The sequence below is a fragment of the Lepisma saccharinum genome, chromosome 8 (assembly GCF_977018435.1).
Source record: "Lepisma saccharinum chromosome 8, izLepSacc3.1, whole genome shotgun sequence".
In the NCBI taxonomy this organism is placed as follows: domain Eukaryota; kingdom Metazoa; phylum Arthropoda; class Insecta; order Zygentoma; family Lepismatidae; genus Lepisma; species Lepisma saccharinum.
In genome coordinates this window covers 16,525,071-16,550,240 of record NC_139236.1, presented here as the reverse complement: position 1 = coordinate 16,550,240, position 25,170 = coordinate 16,525,071, and the positions used below count along the sequence as shown (strand labels likewise).

General features: G+C 37.7%; 1 protein-coding gene across 1 annotated transcript; it reads left to right on the top strand.

The window, feature by feature from the left end:
* The first annotated feature begins 581 nt into the window (after nt 1–581).
* LOC145991678 (uncharacterized) lies at nt 582–24,553 on the top strand. The gene is made up of 4 exons (XM_083127740.1): nt 582–596; nt 3,288–3,504; nt 16,266–16,472; nt 23,593–24,553. The coding sequence occupies exons 1-4, from the start codon at nt 582–584 to the stop codon at nt 24,027–24,029; spliced, it is 876 nt and encodes a 291-aa protein (XP_082983866.1). The 3' UTR covers nt 24,030–24,553.
* The last annotated feature ends 617 nt before the right edge of the window (nt 24,554–25,170 follow it).

Below are 25,170 nucleotides of genomic sequence, written 5' to 3'. Positions count from 1 at the left end.
TGTTTTGTAGTAAGCTGCATTCACAGTGGTCCCACCAGGTACAAACTCTTTGTGCATGACCCCCTTTGCATCGAAAAAGACAAGGAGCATTGTCTTCACCTTTGATTTTGACATCCGGGCCTTCTTTTGATGAGGGGATGCGGGGGGGTGCCATTCTGAACTTTGTCTCTTGCTTCCGGGGTCATACTCGAATAGCCAGGTTTCATCCCCGGTAATCACTCGGTCGAGAAATGTTTCGTCACCGTCCACACGTTCCACAATTTCGCGGACAATTCGCACACGACACTGCATTTGATCGTCCGTCAAAATCTTCGGAACCATTTTTGCACAGATTTTGCGTAACAATTTCAAAAAGTTGCATTTTCGCCAGTCCTACCTCCTCTGCAATCAACTGGAGACTTAAACGCCTGTCTTTGTCTAACAGAGCTTTCACACGGGCCACATTTTCCTTCGTTTTTGACGTGGACAGCCTCCTTGAGCATTGTTCGTCCTCGACCACCTCCCGTCCTTCCTTGAACGCCGTGTGCCATGTGTAAACTTGCGTGCGGGACATCAGTTCCTCGCCGTAAGCCTCCCGTAGCATGGTTAAAGTCTTCGTAAAGTTTTTTTTTTCAATTTAACACAAAATTTCACAGCGTAGCGCTGTTCCAAAGTGCGCTCCATTTTCACCAAATCCACCAACTGCAAATTCTCGACACGACGTTTTTTCCATGTACACAACACAAGCGATTGCACCTCAACCACTGCTCGCAGCCAACTGAGCGAGGCCTTGTTTTGTAGGTTAAGGTCCCCACTGCTACCTGGTGCAGCTTACCCGAACCCTCAACCAATTCTCACGCCGCGCTGCGGACAGTTCGGATGCTTTCAAAACGGACCCTGTACGTCGACGACAAGATTTTATTGTGCCCAAATAACAAGTATTTTTGTAGGATATTGGATCACAACCAAAGTCCTGGAAATCCATTTTGCTGTCACAGAATGATTATGGTTAAACCACAACGGTTTTAGTTTTAAGCTTTGCTACAATAATATGCTAAGCATATTTTAGAATGGATAGAGAGAATGATAGATTCTTCATTTTTAGTGATGTTCGCATAATATAAGGCAATTATCGCATATTTATAGATTAATTATTTTATTTTTTGGATGGTACACTTTAAATTAGCATTGTTTCCCATGTAATTTTGTATTTAAGTACATTTTTAATGACCACTTGCACACTATGAGTAACATAAGAGACTAAAATAATATTTTTTTTTTACACAGCAAAGTTTAAACAGGCTTCTACAAGTAAATGTAACCAGTAGGGAAAATAAGTGCAAGGCGAAAAATAACATTATTACTCGTTTAGCTTTAAATTCATTTTTATATGTCCTTATAGTAATGTGGTATTTTCATTTTAAATGAACAAGACTGGTTTTCTCATCAAAAGTAAAGTTGAAGAAGCAATACATTCAAGCAAAGTTACTAGCGACCAGTATTTCACATCAAATCATCATGTATTTTAGAAGTAATTGATAAACAAACTGGGCATACATACGCAAACGAATCTATTTCCTCATTGTCATTGTACAGTGAAACGCAGAAGCATGTTAAGGACATAGGCATTGATGTAGATGCAAGCAATACATTATTGATGCAAAGGGTACATTTCAACGGCATCTGAGAAACACAGCAGCGGCCAGAGTTCAGTTACACAGCTTTACATATCTTGTGGGCTCGAATCTACGACCGGACGAAGAATTTTGCTAACTTAAGAATTTCCCCTCCGCACCTCTCCCGTTATGGGGATCAGGTATCTGGCCAGCAAAACTCCGGTCGAGGGAGACATGCAGAATTGAAGCAGGAAAATTATTGTAAGTAGAAATGATGACGGCTATAAATTATTTAGGCTGTAACAGGTTGCCAGATTGTTAGAACGTTGTCAAATAGTAACTCACAACAAGCAATAATGAATTAAACTCAATTAATCGAATCACGACATATATCATTGGTACTTTACGGGGACAAAAATAAATTAAAATTCCGATTGCTTTATAGGCACTATCCTATTTTCTTTCTAGATTCTGGAATAAACATGGTAGCTTTCACGAAGCTATTCTCATCATATTTCTTTTTATATTTTTCCACTAGGAATTAGCATTTTAGTCATATTTTAATGGGTATAATATAAGAGTTTATTACTAGTTTAAGTATATTTCAATTGATAATGACATTTTAAAATCATGAGTGGCAAAATATTATTCTTGAATGTTGTACTAAAAAGATTGGATCAAAATAATCCTTTCCCGGAAAAAAATTCCTATCTTAAATCTAAGCTAATATTACCTTTAACTTAAACCTGTCACAAATTCGAAATTTATCAGCTGTCGGCCAGAGAACAGCCAAGGGGAATAATTCGGCATTCCCAAACCCGAAAGGAAAATGTCGAACCAGGAACGACTGGCAGCGTGTCCAGTATCCTGACAGCATTCGCCAGCTTGCGAGCCAGAATGCTGAAACATGTTCCAGCTTTACTCTACAAGGGATCATGGAAATCCCCCCCCTTGTTAAGGCAATTTGTAAAGTACTCCACGACGTGCCCCTCAAAATTGTCGTGCTACGTCTGGAACAAAATTTTTACAAACAACGACTTGTTCCAGAGGGTTTTGTTTTGTCATGAAATGAACTGTAAAATGCAAAATAGAATCTTAAACACGAAATTTACCATTTATATACAGACTTTCTGAAGTCTGAAGTATCCTGTGATTTATGCAATTCACGTAAAATTGATTAATTCTGCTGCAAACATTTGAGAAGCAAAAATGGACCCCTTTATAAAGGAATAAACTTAATATTCTGGTAATGACTTAATGTGTTATTAGAAGGGATACACTTGTTTTGTGTAATAGTTCAGTTTTTAAATCAAATTTGAGATTATATTCACATTTTTAAAACCAAAATGTCATTTTATATGCTGCTTTTTTCCACTATAACAGCAAAATTTCATTTTATTTACAGCTTTTGCACCCGAAATTGACTGTTTTTGTACCGAAATTTTCCTTTTTTATTTACCAAAAATATGTGCCTCTACTGATTACATGTGTTAATGAAGGAAATGCATGAACCATTCAGGGTCTTCGTGGAACATCAGCAACTTTGTATCAGCTTGTTTTTTGTAAATCTTTACATCTGCACTTTGTGAGTAGCAGCAACAATTTCTTATCAATCAATCCCTAAAAATTACAAATCACTGATCATATTGAGAGTAACAAAATATAATCAAAACTTTTTTCCTCTGTTTTTAGATTGCACGCCTGCCATTGAGTTTTGGTGAGCTGAGAAATTTGAAGTGGCTGGATCTGAAGAACAACCCTTTGGTACCAGCACTGGCAGATATTGCAGGGCCGTGCCTGGACTCTTCTCAGTGCCAGCAGTGTGCTCGTAAAGTTGTGCAGTTCTTGAAAGATCTAGGCCAGCAAGTTGAAGTGGAACGCCTTAAGAGGCAGCAACAAATGGCAAAAGGTAACGTGGAATGATCTTGAACCTTTATACAATGATGAAGTAATAAACATTTAGACTAGGACTTAATTGATATTGATGTATTGATATCTGCAGCAGCTAATACTTTTCCATAGTTTGATTATTTCACAGGGTATGTTAACACTTTAGCAAAGTTCACCATTGTTGTGAGAAAGAATATATTTTGTGATTAAACTTCAACTATTTTAATATTCCAATGTTTTTTTTTTTTAAGCTTAACTAGTAAATTGATGCATAAACTGCAGTGGAATACTAAATAGCTTAATATCTGTCAATGCAGTGAAACCCCAATTTTATGTAAAATGTGAGACAAGTCGAAACGATGAAAGCATAAGGGAGGGGTGAAATTCAAGTGTCTGTAAGAAACGACTACACGATCGAATATTTTGAGAGTATAATGTGTCAAAAATAATTTAACAATGGAAAAGAAGTATGACTATGAATTCCCAATGGAAGAAAGCAAGACATGCTGTGAAAATCAGTGGTGCATTAACATGAACCACTTTCGTGGGTAGGGGCTTGTGGATGACTGCTTCTAATTGCTGCCTATTAGGTTCAATTTATGCATCTGGTTGTGTGTGGTCTTCATTTACTCTGGAAAAGATAAGGTGAAGTTCCCTGTGCATGTGCCATGAAGACACATTTATGAGATGTGGGTGTAGGGCCTGACACACATTCTTGATCTCTGCCATTTTCGAGGTGATCTGATCAGCACCACTCTGCCTTTATGCCCCCACCCCTTCCTCCCCAGGGTTGTTCCCAGATACCCTTATATTTGATGTTGGATGAACCCCATCGCTGTTTTATGTGGGGACAAGGCTCGAAAAATTCTGACCTTTACTCTGTAAACTGGTACAGTCAAACCCCAATTTTACATTTTTCATGGGCCCATAAATAAAAAATGTAAAATGGGAACGAAAAAAGCAGGAAAGCATATGGGAGGGGGAAACTGAAGTGTCAGTATTGACTACACAATTGACTTTTTAGGGGTATATTATATCAAAAATTGTTTTAACAACGGGATAGATGTATGATTATGAATTTCTAAGGAAAAAAGCAAGACCTGCTGTGAAAGTCAATGACGTATTAATGGTACCCACTTTCGTAGGGTAGGGATGGTGGATGACTGCTTCTAACTGTCACCTGTTAGGTTCAGTTGATTCATTTGATTGTGTGGGGTCTCCATTTAGTCTGTAAACATGGTTGCTAGTTTTTTTAAAGACCCAGTTATTGGAGGGGTAGGTGATTATTTATAGCCGGACATCAAGCATCTTTATATACTGCAATCAAAGTATCCCGAAGACATGAGGAATGGTTCAGATTCGACTTTGAGATGCATATGTATCCAGTCCCAATCAGTCTAACATCATGAAGTCAACAAAACAAGCTTTGTCAAACTTTTGCATTTTTAGAAGTCACAAGAAATTATCAGTGACACGTGCGGGATTTTCGAAAGGGGATGGGGTTACATAAACTTTTTATAGTAGTCAGCCCTCACTTTACCATCTTTTCCTGCCTATGACGTTCTCCTTTTTTTCCCCAGAAATACTGGCCAAAGGGGGGGGGGGGGGTTATGACCCCATCATCCCCCCCCCTTGGGCATGTCACTGAGTGTTATTTTACATCCATATTATCGATGATTTATTATTGGATTTAGAAGTCTTGTGGAGGGCAAACACCCCTTCCATCAATAATTTCCCTGCAAATAACTTGTTTCCTTTTTTTTGTCTTCCCGTCAACATTTTAAAAAAGAATAAATACCTAAATAGCTAGTATAAAAAATTTACAACTTACGTGAGTGAATATAAATTTATCCAAACTACGTTTCGAAGGTCAATACTTCCTCCTTCTTCAGGTCCACATGAATATCTAGACACCAGCCATGGTGTCACGTAAAAAGTGTTATATAGGGATATAGGTTGAAGGCTAGGGTAAAAACACTTATAAAAATCCTTGACTCTGACAAAGTAAAAGTTCCTGTGTTCCTAAAAAGCCCATATTAAAATACTAAAAGGTTAAAAGCAGGTCCACTGCTTGTAGTGTGTTGTGTCAGTGAGATGATTGGAATGCCAGCCGTAAGGTTCACGTTAGAACAAAGAACTTTTATGTATGACACTTACGTGAAAATAGACTCGTGTTGAGACATGTGTAGGCAATTTGTACAGAAATTCCCTGGCGTTTCACCTCCACATGGAGATACGGTTAGACATCTTGTCCTTAAATTACGAGAAACTGGATCGTTAAATTTTAAAACACCTAAGTAAAAACGACGGATTCTAACCGAAGCAAAATTCGATGAAATTGGTGCAGCGTTAGAACGTTTTCCAAACAAACCTCTACACCGTGTTTCACAGGAGATGGGCGTGTCAAAATCATCAGCACATACAGCCACTAAGCTACTAAAATTAAAACCGTACTCTTATAACACAGGTTAGTGCTCGTTTTGCAATATTTATATAAATGTCTGCATACGTCCATAAAAATAAGCGGGCATTACAGGCTGCAAATCTCCGTCAGCGCCGCCCGCCACGCTTCTCCCGATCTTTCGGCTGAAGATTGAAATGAACGCACGGTATGTGCAGCCTCATATACATTCCGGTCTAATTTACTACTACTTTTTTTAATAACTTCCTTTTTTAGGATTCTATATTTACTTTCAATTATGTGTTCCGAGAGGCCAGTGTTAGGAATCCCTTCCCTAATATCTTTATCATGCTCCTCCATCGGATTCGCATGCTCCTTCCGGTTTGTCCAACATATTCCCTCCCGCATTCACACACAATTCTGTAAACACCGTTCTGCCCTTCAAGGTCTCCTTCCCCCCCTTTCTTATATTCAGTAAAATACTTCTCAATATTACAGGAGGCTTTGCTCCACATTTACCACCATACTCTTTCATGGCTTTTTCTATTTTTTCCGAAATTCCTTTATGAAAGGGAATACCGACAAAGCAAACTCCATTGTTCCGTCCCTCCTCTTTTTTAATTTTCCTGTCGCCAATATTGGATATTTCATTCCTTACAACTCTCTCAGCTTTCCTAGCGATTCTATTCATCTCCAAGATTGAATATCCGTACTTCAAGCCCACTCCCCTTATCTAAGCTATTTCTTTCTCTTTCTCACTTTTGTTGTTACACAATCTTTCGGCTCTAATAAAGAAATTGAGATAAATGTTATATTTGACTCTACATGAATGTTCAAATCTCCTGTTTATGTATAAATCACCTGTAAGGGGCTTATGAAATACACCCGTCATTATTCCGCAATCAGTTTTTGTTATACTTAGGTCAAGAAAATTAATCTTCTTGTTGATTAGGTCATCCCTAGTAAATTTTATCCTTTCCTTTTGTTTTCCCATTTCAGTGAAAACAAGGTTTGGTCCTTTTCCTTCCCAATAATGAGGATGTCATCAACATACCTACCATAGAATTCTAAACTTCCCACTACTTGGTCTAAGGCAGCTTTTTCGATGTAATGCATGATGATATTAGCCACGAGGCCGGTTATTGGGTTGCCCATTGCTAACTCCTCTTTCTGTTTAAATATCTTTTCGTTAACGTAAAAGTAGTTGAAACTAGTTATGAGGAAAAACCATCTAACATATTCCCATGCCACTAAAATTTCTACTTCTTCCTCAAACAACCACCTCTGAAGGCAGTCCCCCGCTTTATCTCTTTTTACACTGGGATACAAATTTACTACATCAAAACTACTGATATTATCATCCTTCTCCCCAATTTCCAACTCTTCAATGGAGTTTTTGACTTCAACTGAATTCTTAACACTAAATTGGGTACTCCCAGTAATTTTCTTCATTCTTTTTATCAGTTTCTTAGCCAGTCCATAACCCAGGTGTTCATATGTAGGAATGATGGATCTAAGAGGGATACCATTTTTATGGGTCTTTAGAATACTGAATGCGGTAGCAATGTTCCCTTCTTTAACCTTTTTTAGGAGTGTATTTTTCTCCTCACTTCCCAGGGTGATACTAGTTTCTATGCTTTTCTTAATTTCCCTTTTTATCTTAAATTAGGGAAGGGATTACTAAAACCGGCCTCTCGGAACACATAATTGAAAGTAAACATAGAATCCTAAAAAGGGAAGTTATTAAAAAAAGTAGTAGTAAATTAGACCGGAATGTATATGAGGCTGCACATATATGCACCGGAAATGATAATAAACTTAATAGAGACGAGGGCAATTTAGAGGAGGGGTGTGTCCATTTTCTTAAAAAGGGGGGTAAAGCTGGTAATGATTATGCTGAGTTAGATTTTCATGTCACAGCCGAAGTTTCGAGCTGCAGGGGAAGAACGTGAATTTTCATTGGATTGGCGAAATGAGAGTTGAGGAGAATCAGTCCCATGGAGGGGAGGTAACCTTCAACTCTGTGTACGGAGACTTTTTCCCACACGCTTTGCTTCACAGCTGAATTGGATTCCTGGGCTGCTGCAGTGGACCTGCTTTTAACCTTTTAGTATTTTTGTATGGGCTTTTTAGGAACACAGGAACTTTTACTTTGTCAGAGTCAAGGATTTTTATAAGTGTTTTTACCCTAGCCTTCAACCTATATCCCTATATAACACTTTTTACGTGACACCATGGCTGGTGTCTAGATATTCATGTGGACCTGAAGAAGGAGGAAGTATTGACCTCCGAAACGTAGTTTGGATAAAATTATATTCACTCACGTAAGTTGTGAATTTTTGATACTATTTAGGTATTTACTCTTTTATATTTGATAGTGAGTAATACACACTTCATCATTATGTTACAACGTTTTAATATTGCGTGATTTATTTTCAGCATGTAAATGGTTCTGAAGAAAACAGGGATTATATCATTCTTAGCATCGTGCATTTCCTTCCTGCACTGCTCTGTGTTTTCAAGGCGGTTATCAGAAGCAGAATAAGAGAAAAATTATCTCGTCTTTTTTTAACTCTCGCATTGTGTCTGCTGCTCGTCAAAGCAAAACAACCTTCTGAGAGTAGATTCAAAACACTTCCGTTTTTCTTCCCTTCAGACTGAATGAGTCATGGCTCTGAAGCCAGGAGACGAAACATTGGCGCCAGCTGCCTGCTGCTTGCAGACACCCCTCCGACTGGGTAGGTAGGTAGGGACAGGAAGGGGGAGACGAACAGGTGGTGGAGCGCCCTGGTCAAGTTGCAGAAAGAAAAGTAGGAAGTGGGGGGGAGGAGGAATCACTGCTTGACACTCTCCCATGTTGCCATGTCAATGCTTCAGACATAGGAGCAAGAATTTTTCATTAAAGAATGAAAAACCGGCTCAAGTCTTTTTCTCTTTTTACTTGCAGTACGCTATGTTCGTTGAATACGCACATTCAGGTTCAAGAGGAACTGCGTAATTTTAGACCTCAGAGGAATGAAGATGGCAGATTTCTTTTCGCCTTTATGTTAATTGGTTAAGGTGTCTAGTGTAAGGGGGCTCATTTCCACACAAGCAAGAATGTAAGGGCAGCAATACTTGGCTTTCTTCAGTATTTACAAGACTAGTGATGATACCATAGGGGGGCATGAGAAAGCAAACCCCCCTTCAAATGAGAAAAAGGCGAATTTAAAGTTCCCCATGCCATGATGCATATACTATAGGGGATGTGGAAGATCTTGTGATCAGCACCATGCTCCAGCCATCTTTATCCCACATACTCTTTGATCTCTTACAATTTGGAGGTGATGATATCAGCACCGCACTTGGGCAGCTTTTACCCCCCAAGGTTGCCCCCAGGTACAAATTTATTTTAGGCTGGCTGAGCTCCAGAGCTGCTTTATGCGGTAGCTTAGATCACCCGCATTTTAATGGCATTTAGATGTGCATTAAATTTGGCTGCTCTCAGAAAATATTGGCGATCCCCTCGTTTATTCACTCATTACATATATTTTACTTTCATCCAAAGTAATACGAAACTTTTTATACTAATCCAGACATTCGTAAAATTCTTCTTTTTATGTAGAATATAAAGGCATTGTCTTTGTACAATTATTTATTACAACACTATTACAATGGCACTGAATCAACGTGCAACAGTATACGATACAACTGCATATGGATTGCATACGTTTTAATAAATAAAGCACATGTATATGTTTGGTTTTAAAGTAATGTTACACTGAACTTTAGTTCATAATTGTGACTGCCAGTTACGTACCGATTATTAATCACAAGATGCAACGTTACGCTTATGTGGAAGAGATCTTTATTATGCTCTAACCTCGCAAACATGCCTTGCAACCAATGGAAAAATTGTATTCCATCATGGCTACTGGAAATGTTGCAATGGTGAACCATGACTTATAAAATAAACCTTTCACTCTGCCATTGCCTTCCACTAGTTCGTAAGAGCAAATGCTAATTCCTTAGCTTGAAGTGAAGCCAACATTCATATAAGGAGATCGTTTCATCACACAAAATCATAGTCTGTTTTCCTGCGAAATCCATGTATCAAAATGGTACTCCTGGCTTTCTTGAATGGAGCAAAATATTTGTACAAATTCTCCTTCATTCCGAAAAATGCCCAAAATTAAGTTTTTTAACTGCCTTTTAGGCTACCATGGCTTGTCCTGATCCACAATGGAATCCGGAAATACCTTTGCTGCGGCTCCACACTGTTGTGCATCCGTACCGCTGAGATTATGATAAAAACACTCTCGTACTGATTATATGTGGCGTTATTGTATATAAAACATGAGCGAACTGTAAATATACATAAAAATACATGAAAGTTGTGAACAGCTATCCTTTCTCGTGCTGGTGCATGTCTCTGCTGTCTGCTCAACCATGTTCTATTGTTTTTGTTAATATTTAACGCCAAGAGATGGTTCTGGTTGGCCTTTTACACACTGTTTTGCGATTGATGGAACATGGTTACACACTGTTTTGCGATTGATGGAACATGCCTTTAACCTAATTGAGTTACACTAACTACACTACACTGGAAGGGGGCACAGTCTTCCGACTGCTCTCTTCGTCTGGCCGTGGATTGTTTTTATAGACACCACCGGAACAAGTCCATCACCTCCAGAATGTAGCTCGGTGATTCTTCTTAACTTCCAGCTCAAAGGGGGAAGGTTGTCTTCTTTGAGTAAGACCAGGTTTCCAACTCGTAGATTTGTGTTCTTCGGTTTCCTCTTGGATCATTGTTGAAGATTTGTGAGATATTCACGTGACCACCGGTTCCAAAAATGTTGATATAACTGTTGCATATGCTGCCACCTGTATAGTCTATTCACTGGAATTAAGTTCAAATCAGGTTCTGAAATGGTAGTGAGTGCCTCACCAACTAGAAAATTAGCAGGGGTTAAAGGGTTAAGGTCGTTCGGGTCATTAGCTAAAGGAGTCAAGGGTCTAGAATTTAAGCAAGCTTTGATAAGTGTTAGATATGTGTAAGTCTCTTTCTACGTGAATGAGGCGTTTCCTATTATCCTTTTCAAATGATGCTTCAGCGACTTCACTGCAGCTTCCCAGAGGGCTTCCATACTTGCCGATCTTGGGGGTATGAATTGCCATTCAATGTTGTCAGAAACTAGGCATTTCTGAACCTTTTCTTGATGAACTTGTGACATGAACAATGCTTGTAACTCCCGTAATTCACGTTTTGCACCTACAAAGTTTGTTGCATTATCAGATAAAATTTTAGCACATCTTCCTCATCGAGAGATGAATCGTTTCAATGCTCCAATAAATGTATCTGTGGTTAAATTGCTGACTAGTTCGATATGCACAGCCTTTGTAGCCAGACAGACAAAAATTGTGATGTAAACCTTTTCTAGTCTGCTGCCACGATGATTGTTAGTTTTGATGTAAAATGAACCGCAGTAATCTACACCTCTGTGTAAAAATGATCTACTTGGAAAGTCTCCCATCAGCTGTTCAAATGTGTTCGGTTTGTTTTTCTCGTTAAGTTTCGTCCACTGAGGGGCCAATACGATTGTCTTAGTGACATCAGCAGAAGTTGAGGTCCAGCATGGAGTAGTTTTCTGTGCTCATTTGCAGCTATCAAAGTAGTCAGTCTGGATTTTTGTTGTTGAGTACGTTTTATTATGCATGTAATAGCTGATTGCAGTTAAGTTGTTGTCAATGGTCCAAACTGTCATTTGTTCTGTAACTTTCTTGACTTGTGAGCGAATCTCATACAATATGATGTTACTCTTTGTAATCGTTCTAATGTGGAGTATCGTTCAAGTAACTCAAATGAGTTTGTAGTTGTTAATGTGACTAGTTTTCCTTTGTTCAGGCACTTCCTGAGGTTCAACTGCAATCTCATTGTGTTCAATAAGTTCATTTGTTAACCATGATGGTCCATGCCACCAAGATTTAGCATTTGGCATTTGTGATGGTAACAAGCCTCTTGAAATATGATCTGCTGGATTGTCTTTAGTTCGTATGTCTCCATTCATAACTGCTTGTCAGTTTCTGTATTTCACCCACTCTGTTGGCTATGAAAGTTTTCGATTGTGATGAAGGCACTTTCAGCCAAGCTAGTACAGCAGTAGAGTCTGAACATAAAATAATTTTGATTCCTGTCCATTTCAGAGTTTTTGTGACCTTCGGTGTGTGTGTCTGGCAAGAAGTAATGCTCCACAGAGTTTTTAGAGGGGTAATGCGAGATTTCGAGCAAAGTAAAGTAGACGTGATGTGTCCATTTGAATCTGCATTTAATGTAAATAAATCCATAACCAAGCTCAGATGCATCGCTGAACCCTTGTATCTCTTCTTCTGATGTTGATTCGGTCATTGTCCATCTGGGTACATGATGTTTCTCTAGCTGTGGTAGTTCCTTACGAATGTGATCCTATTCTGAATGCAGTGATGATGGTAATGTTTCATCCTAATCTAGTTTAAGTCTCCACAGATGCTGAAGAAATACCTTTGCTTTGACTGGTCCTATTATTCCTAATGGATCGAAGATACCAGCAATGGTGGATAAAACAGATCATTTGGAAATTCTTTCATTTCGATTTGTATCTTTTATTGTGAAGTAAAATTCATCTGTGATTAGATTCTATAATAATCCTAAACTCCTTATAGTTTGTTGTGCTTTGTCAATGTGATACTGTTTTGTTTATTGATGTTTTGCTGGAATGTGAGACAATAATGTTGGGTCATTAGCACACCATTTTCTCAATTGAAATCCTTCACGTTGTAATAATGCAATGAGGCTGTTCTGCAATTCTAATATTTCTTCCTTTGTATTGGAACCTGTTAGAAGATCATTAACATAGAAATCTCTGAGTATGGCTTCTGTAGCCTTTGGAAAGTCCTGTTTTTCATCTAGTGCAACTTGTTCAAGACATCTAGTAGCAAGAAATGGTGCTGAAGCTGTCTCATATGTCACTGTTGATATCTGAAATGTTTTGAGAGGTTTCTGAGGTAATCACGCCAAAGGATTTTCTGCAGACAAGTATCTTCTGAATGAATCCTAATTTGTCTATACATTTTCTGAGTCACAAGTAAGTTTGTATTTGTGTTGTCTAAATCGTGTGACAATAGCGAATATGTCATCTTGTGTTGTGGGTCCTACCATTAGAATATCATTGAGTGATAATCCACTGGAAGTTTTGCATGATGCATTATAAACAACACGGTGCTTCGATGTTGAGCTTCTTTCTTTGGTAACCCAAAGATGAGGCAAGAAACATTCTGAAATGTGACATTCATTCCTCAATACTTTGCATATGGTTCAAACTTTCATATTCGTTCATGAAATTGACATAACCATCTTTCAATTCTGGATTCTTGATGAGCCTCTTCTCCATTAAATGAAATCTTCTGGTTGCTATTTCCTTCAAATCACCTAATTTGCTTATGCTGTCCTTTACTGGCAATCTAACAATAAATCTTCCAGTTTCATCTCCCTTGAAATTAGCCTTAAAATTTTCTTCACAAGCAAGCTCTTCTGCAGATAAGCTAGGCTTAGTGTTGCATTCTTCAAGTGACCAGAATCTTTGCAGTCGATCCTCGATTTGTTCTTCTATGCTAAGACAACATACATTTACCTCCCACGATCCAACCGAAAGTTGTTTTCTGTAGAGTTGGCAATCCTGGTGCAAGACGTATTTGACCTATGCAAAGCAGATCAAAGAATATTCCCACTCTGATCAGTAAGTCTAATCTTTGAGGTGTATTGAATTGTGGATCTGTGAAATGAATATTCCAATTGTTAATAATAATTGGAAGTGCTGGCAGTTCTTGCGTGATTTCTAATGTGACAGAATAAAGCATTGAATCTTGATCTGACAATGGCTTGAATGCTGTGACATGCCTTTGATTCTGATGCGCCTATTCCATTATGTGAGACACCCTGTTGGTCCTTTTCAATTTCAACATTTGCGCCATTCTTGAACTGATATAAAGTTTGATTGTGATGCCGAATCGAGAAGCGCTCGCCAACTATCCTTGTGCATGACTAATGTAAATAACTGCTGTACACAACATTACGTTTGTTTGTTTCTGAGTATTCTGTGTTACACATGTAACAGATTCTGTATCTCTCCATCCTGCACTCGGAGTGACGTAGTTTTCTGTTTGAGAAAAACGACTTATGATGATGATGATGATGATGATGAAGTGCTGCATGATGATGACTGCTGAGAAATATGCAGTAAGGAATTGTGCCTTGAATTGCAAATCTTACAATTACCTGAAGGGCATGTCTCATATCTGTGTCCAGCTTTCAAACAATTGAGACAAAGTGAAATAAGTTTTACTTCCTTTATTCTCTCTGGTACTGATTTTGTTTTGAACAAAGAGCACTGATAAAGGAAGTGTGCTTGATTACGAAACCTGCACTTTGGTTCATTGTATGAAAGATGAACGTTTGTTTTGAACGTATTCTTACTTTCCGATCCACTCTTCTGAGAATAAGAGCCTTTGTTGCGAAACTGAGGTTTACTTTGTGTGGGCCGATTGTTATCTATGGCATCTAAAACTTGACAACTTTGTTGCAGAAACTGAATGAGTTCTGACATCAACGGATGTTCTGTACGTGGAATTGTTTCTTCCCATTATTTATGAGTAACACTATCTAATTTACTTGTGACTAAATGAAAAAGAAGAGCGTCCGAATTTTCTGTTGGTTGACCAACCGATTTTAAAGCATGTAAATGTTTCACTATGCTGTCTAGAAGTCGCAGCGAAGAACGCAACTAGTGAAATTTCTGAATAGCTTGCAATGACGAATTAGTGCTTGAAACTTATCAAAAAAAGGCAACCATTGATCATAATGTCCATGAAATAACTGTAGGTTTATCACTGGCAATTTCACTGCTATATTGTCCTGCATATCTTTTGGCAACCTTCCTGTTCCTGTAATGACTCATCTTTCAAATGTTCGATTTCCGACTGAATGTTTTCAAATTCTTTCCACGATTCAACAAATTTCTCATGACGTAATGTTAATTGTGCGATTCCATGTTCTTCTGTGAGGCTATCAATGTATGCTCTGAAACACGTAACTCTAGCCTTTACTTGTCCCTGCTTAACGATAAGCTCTTTCAGTCTGTCTGCATTCATTGTTGCTATTGAGAAATTCAAACTGTTTTGTCATGACACTGATGCACTGGAAATGTTCATTGCACTATTGAAAGTTCACTTACACTTCACTGAACACTAACACAGAGTAACACATAGGGTGTGAGGATGTAATTGAATAGGAAATTGACGAAACTTGCATGCACTCACTACCTACCTTGTTGTTGCTGCTGCGATGCGACGGTTAACATCCATGGTGTGCTCAATCTCGCTGCATCTGGATTTGGAGAACCAAAATGTTGCAGTTCCGGACTGTTGTGCATCTGTACTGCCAAGATTATGATAAAAACACTTGCATACTGATTATACGTTTCTTTATTGTATATAAAGCATGAGCGAACTGTAAATATACATAAAAATACATGAAAGTACACTGCGTTGTGAACAACTATCCTTTGTATGTCTGCTGCCCTCTCGATGATCTATTGTTGTTGTTAATATTTAATGCCAAGAGATGGTGCTGGTTGGCTTTTTACACACTGTTTTGCGATTGCTGGAACAACCTTCTCACTTCCTCCCCTTCACTTGCACATAAAGTTTTTTACAACAACAAATCACTCACTGACAATGCTTAACAGAACCTTAACAAAACTTCTATTAGCTTGGCAACAATTAATTTCAGAATTTACCATCCAGCTGCAGAAGCTCAGTTGTTAGGGTGTCCGATCCCCCACGGGGGAGAACTGGGATTCTTCCACCTGTTCAAGCGGCTCCGGCACCCACCCAGCATCATACAAAGTGGGTACCTGGAGGAAACTTAAGGCGTAAAGCTGGTCAGGGGCACATCACATCACCCCCCCCCCCCCCCCCCAGCTGCCCGACTATATCTTTTCCCACTATTTTGGCTGATGTTCACAGATTTACAGCCTGACTCAGTGTCATTTGCAATTAAAAAATTCATAGCGTTCCATTACACACAATCACAAATGGTTAAAAAATCATTAAGCTGATGCTTTTCATCAACAATTGATGGTACAACCTCGCATTACATAAATATGTGGTACTTTGATAAAATGTGATGCCATTATTTTCTTTCTCTAATTGATTAAATGTACACGCTGATGCCATCTCTTGATCAATTTTACAGCCTTCTTTGTATGTTGTTTCCTCTCATGTGAAAGAGTGTGCCAAAGAAAACTGGTATAGTAGCAAATATTATTATGTACTTATAGTATAACCTTATTACTTCCATTATTCAGAGGCTAAGACTACCACTCCAAAGGAAAAGCAAGAAAAGAAGAAGAAAAAATCAAAAAATGCTAAAACTGAACAAAAGGTGCACAATGGCCCAAGGCATTCAGAAGAGAATGGGACAACTGAGTCACTAAAAACTGCTAAGCCTCCAGCAGAAAGCAGCCCCACTCCTAGCAAACGGACAAAGACTATTTCAAGGAGATCAACAACTGGTATGTATTTTTGTTTTTTCTTGTCTCAAAGTGTATCTATAATCCATGTGCATTTAATCTATTTACAACGCCGAAATATGGGGTTCCAACTGGGAATGAGACTTGGAACCTCTCACCTCAAAAGGGAAAGCACTAGCTGTTTGGCTACTCAGGAACCCTAAGTGCATATCTGCAAACCACAATCTTATTGAGATGTGTAAAGTATATAAGTATTTTCATACATAGAATTTTCAGCAAATTGCTCTTCCACTAAGCTACCAAGCCGGCCTGCTTTCACCTGATTTTTCTCTTTCTGCTGTTTTACCTCCATGGAATCCTCTCTGCTAGTGCTACCGCAAAGAGATATGTTGCCTTTGAAATACTGTAGACATCGACATTGCCTGGTTCCTCCCAGCATAGAGATGTAAGTTCATTAAATTAGGCACACAGGTGGTAGAGCAATGGGACTGTATGCCAGAGACCAAAGTTCGAGTCCTGGTCGAGCCTGCATTTTTTTTTGCTGAAAATTATATGTAGCACATCTCCTGTGTGTGCCTAATTTAATGAAGTATTTTCATGTTTCTATGTTAGAGTTTTGGACTGTAATGGTATCAAAATAAAATAATAAAAAAATCTTAACACCCATTTTTTATCTCTTAGGGGTTGAATTTCCAAACATTCATTCTTAATGGCTGCTTATGTCATAAAAGGAAGACACCCTTAAACTTTTAGGTTTGTAGTTCCAGGGGCTTGGGCTGTGTATTGAGTCACTGAGTGAGGATCAACACTATGGTATTAGGATTACAGTAACTACGTATCTAGTTAAGTATGTGTAAGGGAAATAATCTTACAGAAGTTTAATTAGAAACTTTGTATTATCACAATGGCCACCTATGGTTCAACACAGTTGTTTTCTTGTTTTGAACTTACCGAGCTTTTTTTTTTAAACATGTTTTAATCTCAATCTTGGCCAGATGAAACCACATGATGCGGTGAGAGTGAAAGAAAAGTAGAGTTGTGTGCCAGAAATTGAACATTACTTCATGAAAAATGTTAGCATTTGGGGTGAGTTCCACTATCTGAAAAATGTAAGTTTGTCCAAAACAATCTATTGTATAATTGAAATTTTCGCAGTAGATAAGCATTACGCAAGCAGGTAATTTGTGGTTCCTGTCATCAGTACAAAATCTGGATCATAGGAGAAGAATATTTTAACGTATTTCATACATTAAAATATAAACAGCATCCTTACAGCCTTGACCTTGTCCAAAGTTACACTAAAAGCTTCTTAGTCGGAAACATTTTGTGGTCATTATGAAATGTTTGACAAACAGAATTGAGTGAGTGATTTTGTGTTTTAAATTCACTTTATGCACAATAAGGCTAATTGGGACTGGACCTACAGTTTAAAGTGGGATCCAAACCACTATGTGCCTCCACCGGCTATTGAACCCAGGACCCCTTGATTACAAGATGATGATGCAACTACTGTGCCATCGGGAGGCCTCAAACAAACAGGATTGATAAGACACACATGATTTCTACAGGAAAGAAAATTGTGTTTCAATGCTTATTCATTTTTTAAATTGTTTGTTTCTTAGTGGCTTTCTTCATATATTTTGTGTATGTATTACATCAAATGGCATGTTAAATTTAGAATTGGAAACTATTAAAAAGCTTCATAAATGAGACAACCAAAGTCTCAACTTGTATCAATATTCTTAGTCCAAATTTTTGAACCAGCCTTGGGTTTTGCAAAGACAAGCAGAGGTACTGAGTGATTCATGAAAAGATTAAAATTGATTTAATGCAAGAAAATTTAGAATATGATAAAATTGTTCATTGTCATGAAGTTGAGGTTCACTTTCATCCAATAGTGTCAGTGACAGTCAATGTCAGTGACAAAGACCGAAATGACTGTGCTGGACTTGCAGTCTTTGTGTATGTATATGGCAGGTCAAGCTCTTTCATCTATAAATACACCACCTTGAGAAATAAGATCGCAGGAATGTTCCAAAATACAGCTGCGTGGTGCTTGGAAGTCTGGACTATCTGTCCAGCTCTGACCTAGAGTTCAGCAGGTTCCCGTGAGTGAGCAACTCTTGGCCTTGTAGCCGACAACTTCTGGTAACCACTTTCATTCAAAACGTGTTCTTTGTTCCCTGTAACACTTCATAAGAAAGCGAAACTGTTAGAAATAATAAAAGCCACATAGGCTAAGTAAAGATCATCAACCCAGTTAATAATTTGCAGAGGCATATTCTGGGTGCATGCGATGCATGTGGCGCATGCGTAAATTGTGGGAAAAGAATTATTACTTTCTTTCACTTCACATCCAAGAAATGTAAAATAAGCTTAGTTGAGCGCTCTCGTGTAAAATAAATACTTCTCATATATGAAGAAATTAGAATGTAGAAATGCTCATTAATGTCGTCGCAGAGCAAGCTGTCGGATGGACCACATCAGCGAAGGAAGATTTTAATGTGGGCAAGCGCTGCTCGCGTGCTTCTTCCCTCCCCTCTCTGTTTTTCCCCCTCGCGTTGACTGCATGCAGTGAGGTGACAACTACAGAGAAGAGTATGCTTGTTGTTTCGTTGAACAAAGAGGTGGCAGCGATTGATTTTTTTCCTTGGAGGTACAGTGCAATGCACATTTAGTTTGAAGTTTGGTTTTATTTTTATTTCTGGGCCTCTTTCAAATTTCCACATGGCTTAGTGCAGTATTTTCCCGACATATTTTTAACAAATGATGGAAAATGAAACAGAGGGTGTGATACACGATTATTATTATTATTTGACTTTGTAAAGCTAAAGAATTAGTGTTGATTGCTCTCTATTCTTCCACCAAGTTTGAAATAAACCTTTACATGAACTAGTACCATATATGAACACGAACAATATTCATAACATTATGAGTGTAACTTACAAGTTGGCTACACTCATTTTGTCAATACCAGCTTCAACTGCATCAGTGTAACGATCTTTTTCAGCATTAAGAAGAATTAGTAATTATATTAGAGCAACCCAATCGCAAGAAAGATTAAGTGTGCTTGGTATATTATCCATTGAAAAAGAGCTGCTTCTGAAAATTAAGCATTGACCTCATTTTACGAAGATGTTATAAGGGAATTTTCCACTCAAAACAGAAGAGCAGAATTCACATTTAAATTATTTTAATTAAGTCTGGTTTTATGTTCCTGAATATCTGATTGTAATTTAGCCTCTACTATAATGTTATTTGCATAAGCCAAGCAAACCTAAATTGTGAATCTCCAATGTAAATATAAACTGTTTATAAATATCAAGTGATTTTATAATTTTATGAAGACTTCCACATCAGACATCAAACCTGGTGAGTTTTGAACTTTATTATCCATATTTCATTACTTTTTACGTTATGCAAAATTTAGTAATGTTAATGTGCAAATCGTGAACTATTGAATGTGTATAATGCTATCCCCCATTCCATAATATTTATGAAAATCCAGGATACGCCACTGATGATTTGTCAATCAACCTTCCGCAAAAGTTTACTTCGATGTAACTTGCATGTCTGTGTGGATGTCTTAATATTGCCAAATAGTGTTCCGTTGGCTGAGTGACTTCTCTCTTCTTTTCCTCTCAGCAAAGGTGTAGGGGGGGTGGGGTGGTGATGCCAATTTTTCAACTGCGATTTTCTTGCTCGTGTATGCAAATGTGGTGATTATAGGCGAGGGTGGTAGTGGACCACTCTCCCTTTCCTTTGATGTCCAAAATGGGGCAACCAGTTCTGGATACACTCGTGAAAATGAACAAAAACCATAGGACAAGCAAAAAAAAAAAAAATCCCCCCCTTCCTAGCTCATTCTCCGCCACTGGTGTGCAGGGCAATGTGATAAATGAAGAATTCAGGCCCCCCTTTTTTTTAATGCTATTTACTGCATAGAAAATATTGCCCATATTATTGTCTGTTGCATAGTAAACGTAAAGCAAGGGTCATTTCTTTCTTCACATTGCTGATAAAAGTTCTGTCTTCGACATCTTAAAATGCCTCTTCGACCACCTGTTTCTCGAACTTCCAGCAGGTTTCCTTGTTTTTATGCTGCAGCTGGCGCCAGTGTTTTGTCTAGCATCTGCAAAGCTGTCATTTGCTGATAACAGCAATGACTCATCCAGGGCGAAGCAAAAAGTCATTGTTTTGAATCTCGCAAAGCTGTTTTGATTTGAAGATAACGAAATTCGATCTCCAGGGAGAAAAACAAGATAAAAGAACTTCATGTTCTGCACCTTCTGATAAGCAAAACTGTATCTGACACAAGAATAAACTTCAACACTCTGAGTGTGTTCGAAGGAAATGCACACAATATTCGCCGCTTTTCTTCAGAACCATTCATGTGGGAGAAAAAAAAAGTGTTCCATGTAGGAATGGACGCTGAGACGTTTGGAGGAGCGGATGTTTTGACATCGATAATACTCCTAAATCCAACATTAAAGTGTCGATTAACATGAGAGTAAGGCCTCCCCCATGGCGCAGTGGTAGCGTCATTGCCTTGTAATCAAGGGGTCCCGGGTTCGATCCCGGTGGAGGCACAAGTGGTTCGGATCCCACTTTAAACTGTAGGTCCAGTCCTGATTAGCCTTACTGTGCATAAAGTGGACTTAAAACACCAACTCTAACCTAACCTAACATGAGAGTAAATAACGATCTCCCATTTTGATATCTGAATATGCACAGGTTTCATAAATTTTGTTTTGAGTTCATTTTATGCTGATGGGCTAATCGGGACTAAATATACAGTTTAAAGTGAAATCCAATTCAAAACCCGAATGATTATCGAATGCGACTCTGTTTAATGTGTCCTAGAATACGCATTGGGTGAAAAGAAAACAGATCGCAGGTTGCGTGTTTCCTTTTTCAAGCTGGATTACAATGCAAGCTGAGGAAGGAGTTTGGACTGCTCCCTTGAATGAGGGAGAGTGACTATGAAGTTGGTTGAAGCAAAGATAATGTGACTTTTTTTACAATGTATTTTCACAGCCGAACCAGAACGAAATTTACAACCCCACCTTTTTTTGGTTGGGGGGGGGGGGGGCTGGTGCCTAGAAAGGTTGTGTTGTTTCTCCCAAGAGATCTTATCTTACCAGTTAATCTTGGAACAGACAATGCTCCAGTAGACCTGTATAAAATCCAACATTCATTCTGCCCAATTATCTCCAGACTTTTGCTGGTGCCAGTGTGACTGGTGTCAAGATTCTTCGAGTTTCGCTTGCAATAAGCGAAAGATTGTTTTCCTTTCTATAGGTCTCAGTGCAAATGGGTTTCTCATGAACTAGAATTGTAAGAATTTCCTGGAAGAGCAACGACTGTGCACAATTGAAAGAAAGTAACATTATTTTAAATCCTTTTATTTTCCTTCTCACAACACACGTGTGCACACATGTGCATGACAGGTTGTATAACTACCAGGATAAATGATGTTACAGTCTCCTAGGCATCTTTGTGTCTGTTTGAGCTCCGTTTAAGCTGAAAATTGGTACAAATTCCAATAATGACCCCTTCGAAATAACAACCCTTTTTCCGGGAACTGTGAAAGGTCGTTGTACTAGAGTTGACTGTACATATTCATGTGTGAAGCTGAAATAAGTTATATTTTGCATTATCTTTGTGCATCATGACATGTAGATGCGAATTTTTTTTTTCCATATTTGTACATATATTAGGTTTGGGCTCATATTTTACATATTTTAGTAATTTTTACATATTATTTCCATATTTCACAACAATTCTCAACATTCGTGTAATAACATGTCCCCTTGTGACCGAATGAGTTGGGTGAATTTCTTGTGAATAACTGACAAGAGTCCAAAGCAATATTAAACAAATAAAAGTTTATGATCTTTTTTGTACCCTCCAATTTTGTTAATTGTAAGTTTTCTGTCATCCGAACTATAATGTTTTTTCTTCATCTCCGAACTGTTTGGTTTTTGCTATTGTAAAACACTTGAAATTCCTGTAAATTGTTGTCAACAAAGAGGGCTCATGCATCGGATCCTGCTTTGTTACAAACATTATTTTGGTAACATAGGAAGGGAGTCATAAGTCAAGCAGCCTGTTGCTAATACCACCCTCGCTACTAATGTAGTTGCATGCCCCACAGCAACACCAGAAGCAATGGATTTGCTTCAAAACAGTCACGGTTACAATGCCGAGACTGTATTTTATGTAGCTCATGTAGTGTCTTACATTATTAAAAATGTAAATTTTTACAATTTTAAGTCCATATTTAACTCCATATTTTGGTGAAAATAACTATATATGTATTTACCTATTTAGCACATTTTTAGGAGCAAATTGAGAATACCGGAAGTATCTTCAATTGCTTTCAAATTCAGCATACTCACTAATTTTGGCCTCGTAATCATGAATCTGCAGTTAAAATTTGGCGGTCATGTCTAGAAATTGCAAAATAAGTCGAAAAAAGTGGGTCCATGAACGGAGAAAACACCCTTGATTTATGAAGAAAACAACTATGTTTTGCAATTAATAACGTTTCAAAACTATGTTTACGATCTTCCTTAATTTTAACTATGATTGCCTAACCTAACCAAACCTTATCGTAAATTATTCGTGGGGCAAACACATGTTTTCCACCTTTACGCATTCTCACATACAAATCAACACCCTCACTTATTGCACAACACTTGAGCAACGTTGGTAGCAATAAAGGAAGATGTCTTAATATCTTTTCCATATATCTTTTATATGGAGAATCATAGGAGTAATTGAGAAGGTCATTTTGCAATTTCTAGACGTGACCGCCAAATTTTAACTGCAGATTCGTGATTATGAGGCCAAAATTAGTGAGTATACCAAATTTGAAAGCAATCGGAGATACTTCCGGTATTCTCAATTTATACCCATATTCACTACATATAAATCTGTTCCCTGTTAATGACAAAAGTGGTACTACTAGAAAATAATGTTGGCTGAGATTAGAAAACCAGATGCTTTCCTGGTGGCATCAAACACTGAATGTGAAGAAAAAGATAATTCCATCTGGTGATGGCCTTTATTTTTATTACTCATGATATATATATATATATCTTATGTTGTATTAATCAGTTTTCAACTTGCTACAGAGAACCACATTCTTTTCTTTCAGTATTTTCGTGCATATCCTGGTTGATGTATGCCACAATGATTTGCATGTTGATCATGGCGATTGCTGGTGTTGCTCTTTACTATGTGGATGAAGTGAAATTCAGAATGGTTCAGACGAAGCTGGAAACTGCATGCAATGCAACAATTGCCATTCTTCCTCCAGTCATCGTGAATGGTGGAAGATCAGCTATGGTGTATATTCAGCCAATTTCAAAATTACTGAGAGAGAAATTGTGTTCATTTAGTTGTTCTGTAACGGAGAAAGCCAAAAGTGTATACATCACAATAACTACTGATGTGCAAGTTCAAAAGTTGACAGAACATGCAAAGGATCTGTGGAGATCTGTTTATGCCGCTGTTAATGAAACATGTACCACACTTAGTAGAGAATGGCCTGTTTACTATGATACAGTAAAAAAGAAACTGTTTCCTAACTGACGTCAATAATGACAGATGTTACATTCCATGTTTTTTTCCTAATATTTGTTGTTTGTTTAAGTTTTTGGAAAGATGTGTGTCAAATTAACTGACTTGTTGTGTAATGTTAGAAGTTAATGTACAGATTGGAAACTGAAGCATGATGCATATCATATCACATTTTGAAAGTTGTTATTGGGGAAACTTTTGTTATAGTTTATATGTAAAAAATGGGTAAAGGCAATGGTTACCTGAATGAGGATAAAGCATGTTTCTTTTTAACTTCTTTATTTCTAAATGTTCAAGATATGATAGACTGATTTCTTTTTGTTGAAAATATATTTTTTTGTTAGTTAAAAGACAGAGCAAAAAAATTATATTCCTTGTACATACCAGAAATCAATCCTTGGTATTTGTGAATTTTAAATTTATAGGGGCATATTTAATTATAATGTCCATAGTATAATAACAGTCTTAGTACAAACCATGTACAATGCTTATACATTTGTGTAAATAGATTTGTAATAAAAGTGTGTTCAAATGTTTTTGAGATATATATGAATTATTGGCTCTAACAAATTAGTGTTATTGTAATTTGAAAGGAAATAGATCTTCAATAAAGTTCCCTATTCAGTACTGTATAGAAAGATTTAGACCCAAGACATCTGAATGGATAGGTTACATGCCTTGACAGTATACTCTAGACATTTTAGATTGAACTTAGAAGTAAATAATAATAATAATAATTATTATTATTATTACTTTATTTAGCTGGTGAGATTCAACTGTAGGTTGCTGTACACAGGAAATCGATGAAAACGCCCTCCCTTACGGTTATGTAACTCGGAATTTTATATCATCTAGTTTCACCAGGAAGAGCAGCTCGCGAGAAGCGTAGTGTTTCCAACTCTTGAATCTAGCCACAGATTCATGCGACCGAGTGGAGATCTTGCTTTCCTCTTGATTTGATTTCAACGGACAAGTTTATTTTGAGAATATCTCTGGTAATAATAACAAGTGTTATTAACTTTTATGCTTGAGTTTTTTATTATTTTTTACCACTTCCGAACGAATATGTGAAAGGAGGTATCATGGATTTCGTTATAGCTCGGATACATGACACCTCCCATGAGAGAGTCCTGCAGACGAAAAGATAGCATTA

What these genes read in the sequence shown, in the direction of transcription:
- LOC145991678 (XM_083127740.1), top strand. An exon ending in GCAGCAACAAATGGCAAAAG is followed by an intron (nt 3,505 to 16,265) that starts GTAACGTGGAAT and finishes TCCATTATTCAG; the next exon opens with AGGCTAAGACTACCACTCCA. An exon ending in TTCAAGGAGATCAACAACTG is followed by an intron (nt 16,473 to 23,592) that starts GTATGTATTTTT and finishes CTTTTCTTTCAG; the next exon opens with TATTTTCGTGCATATCCTGG.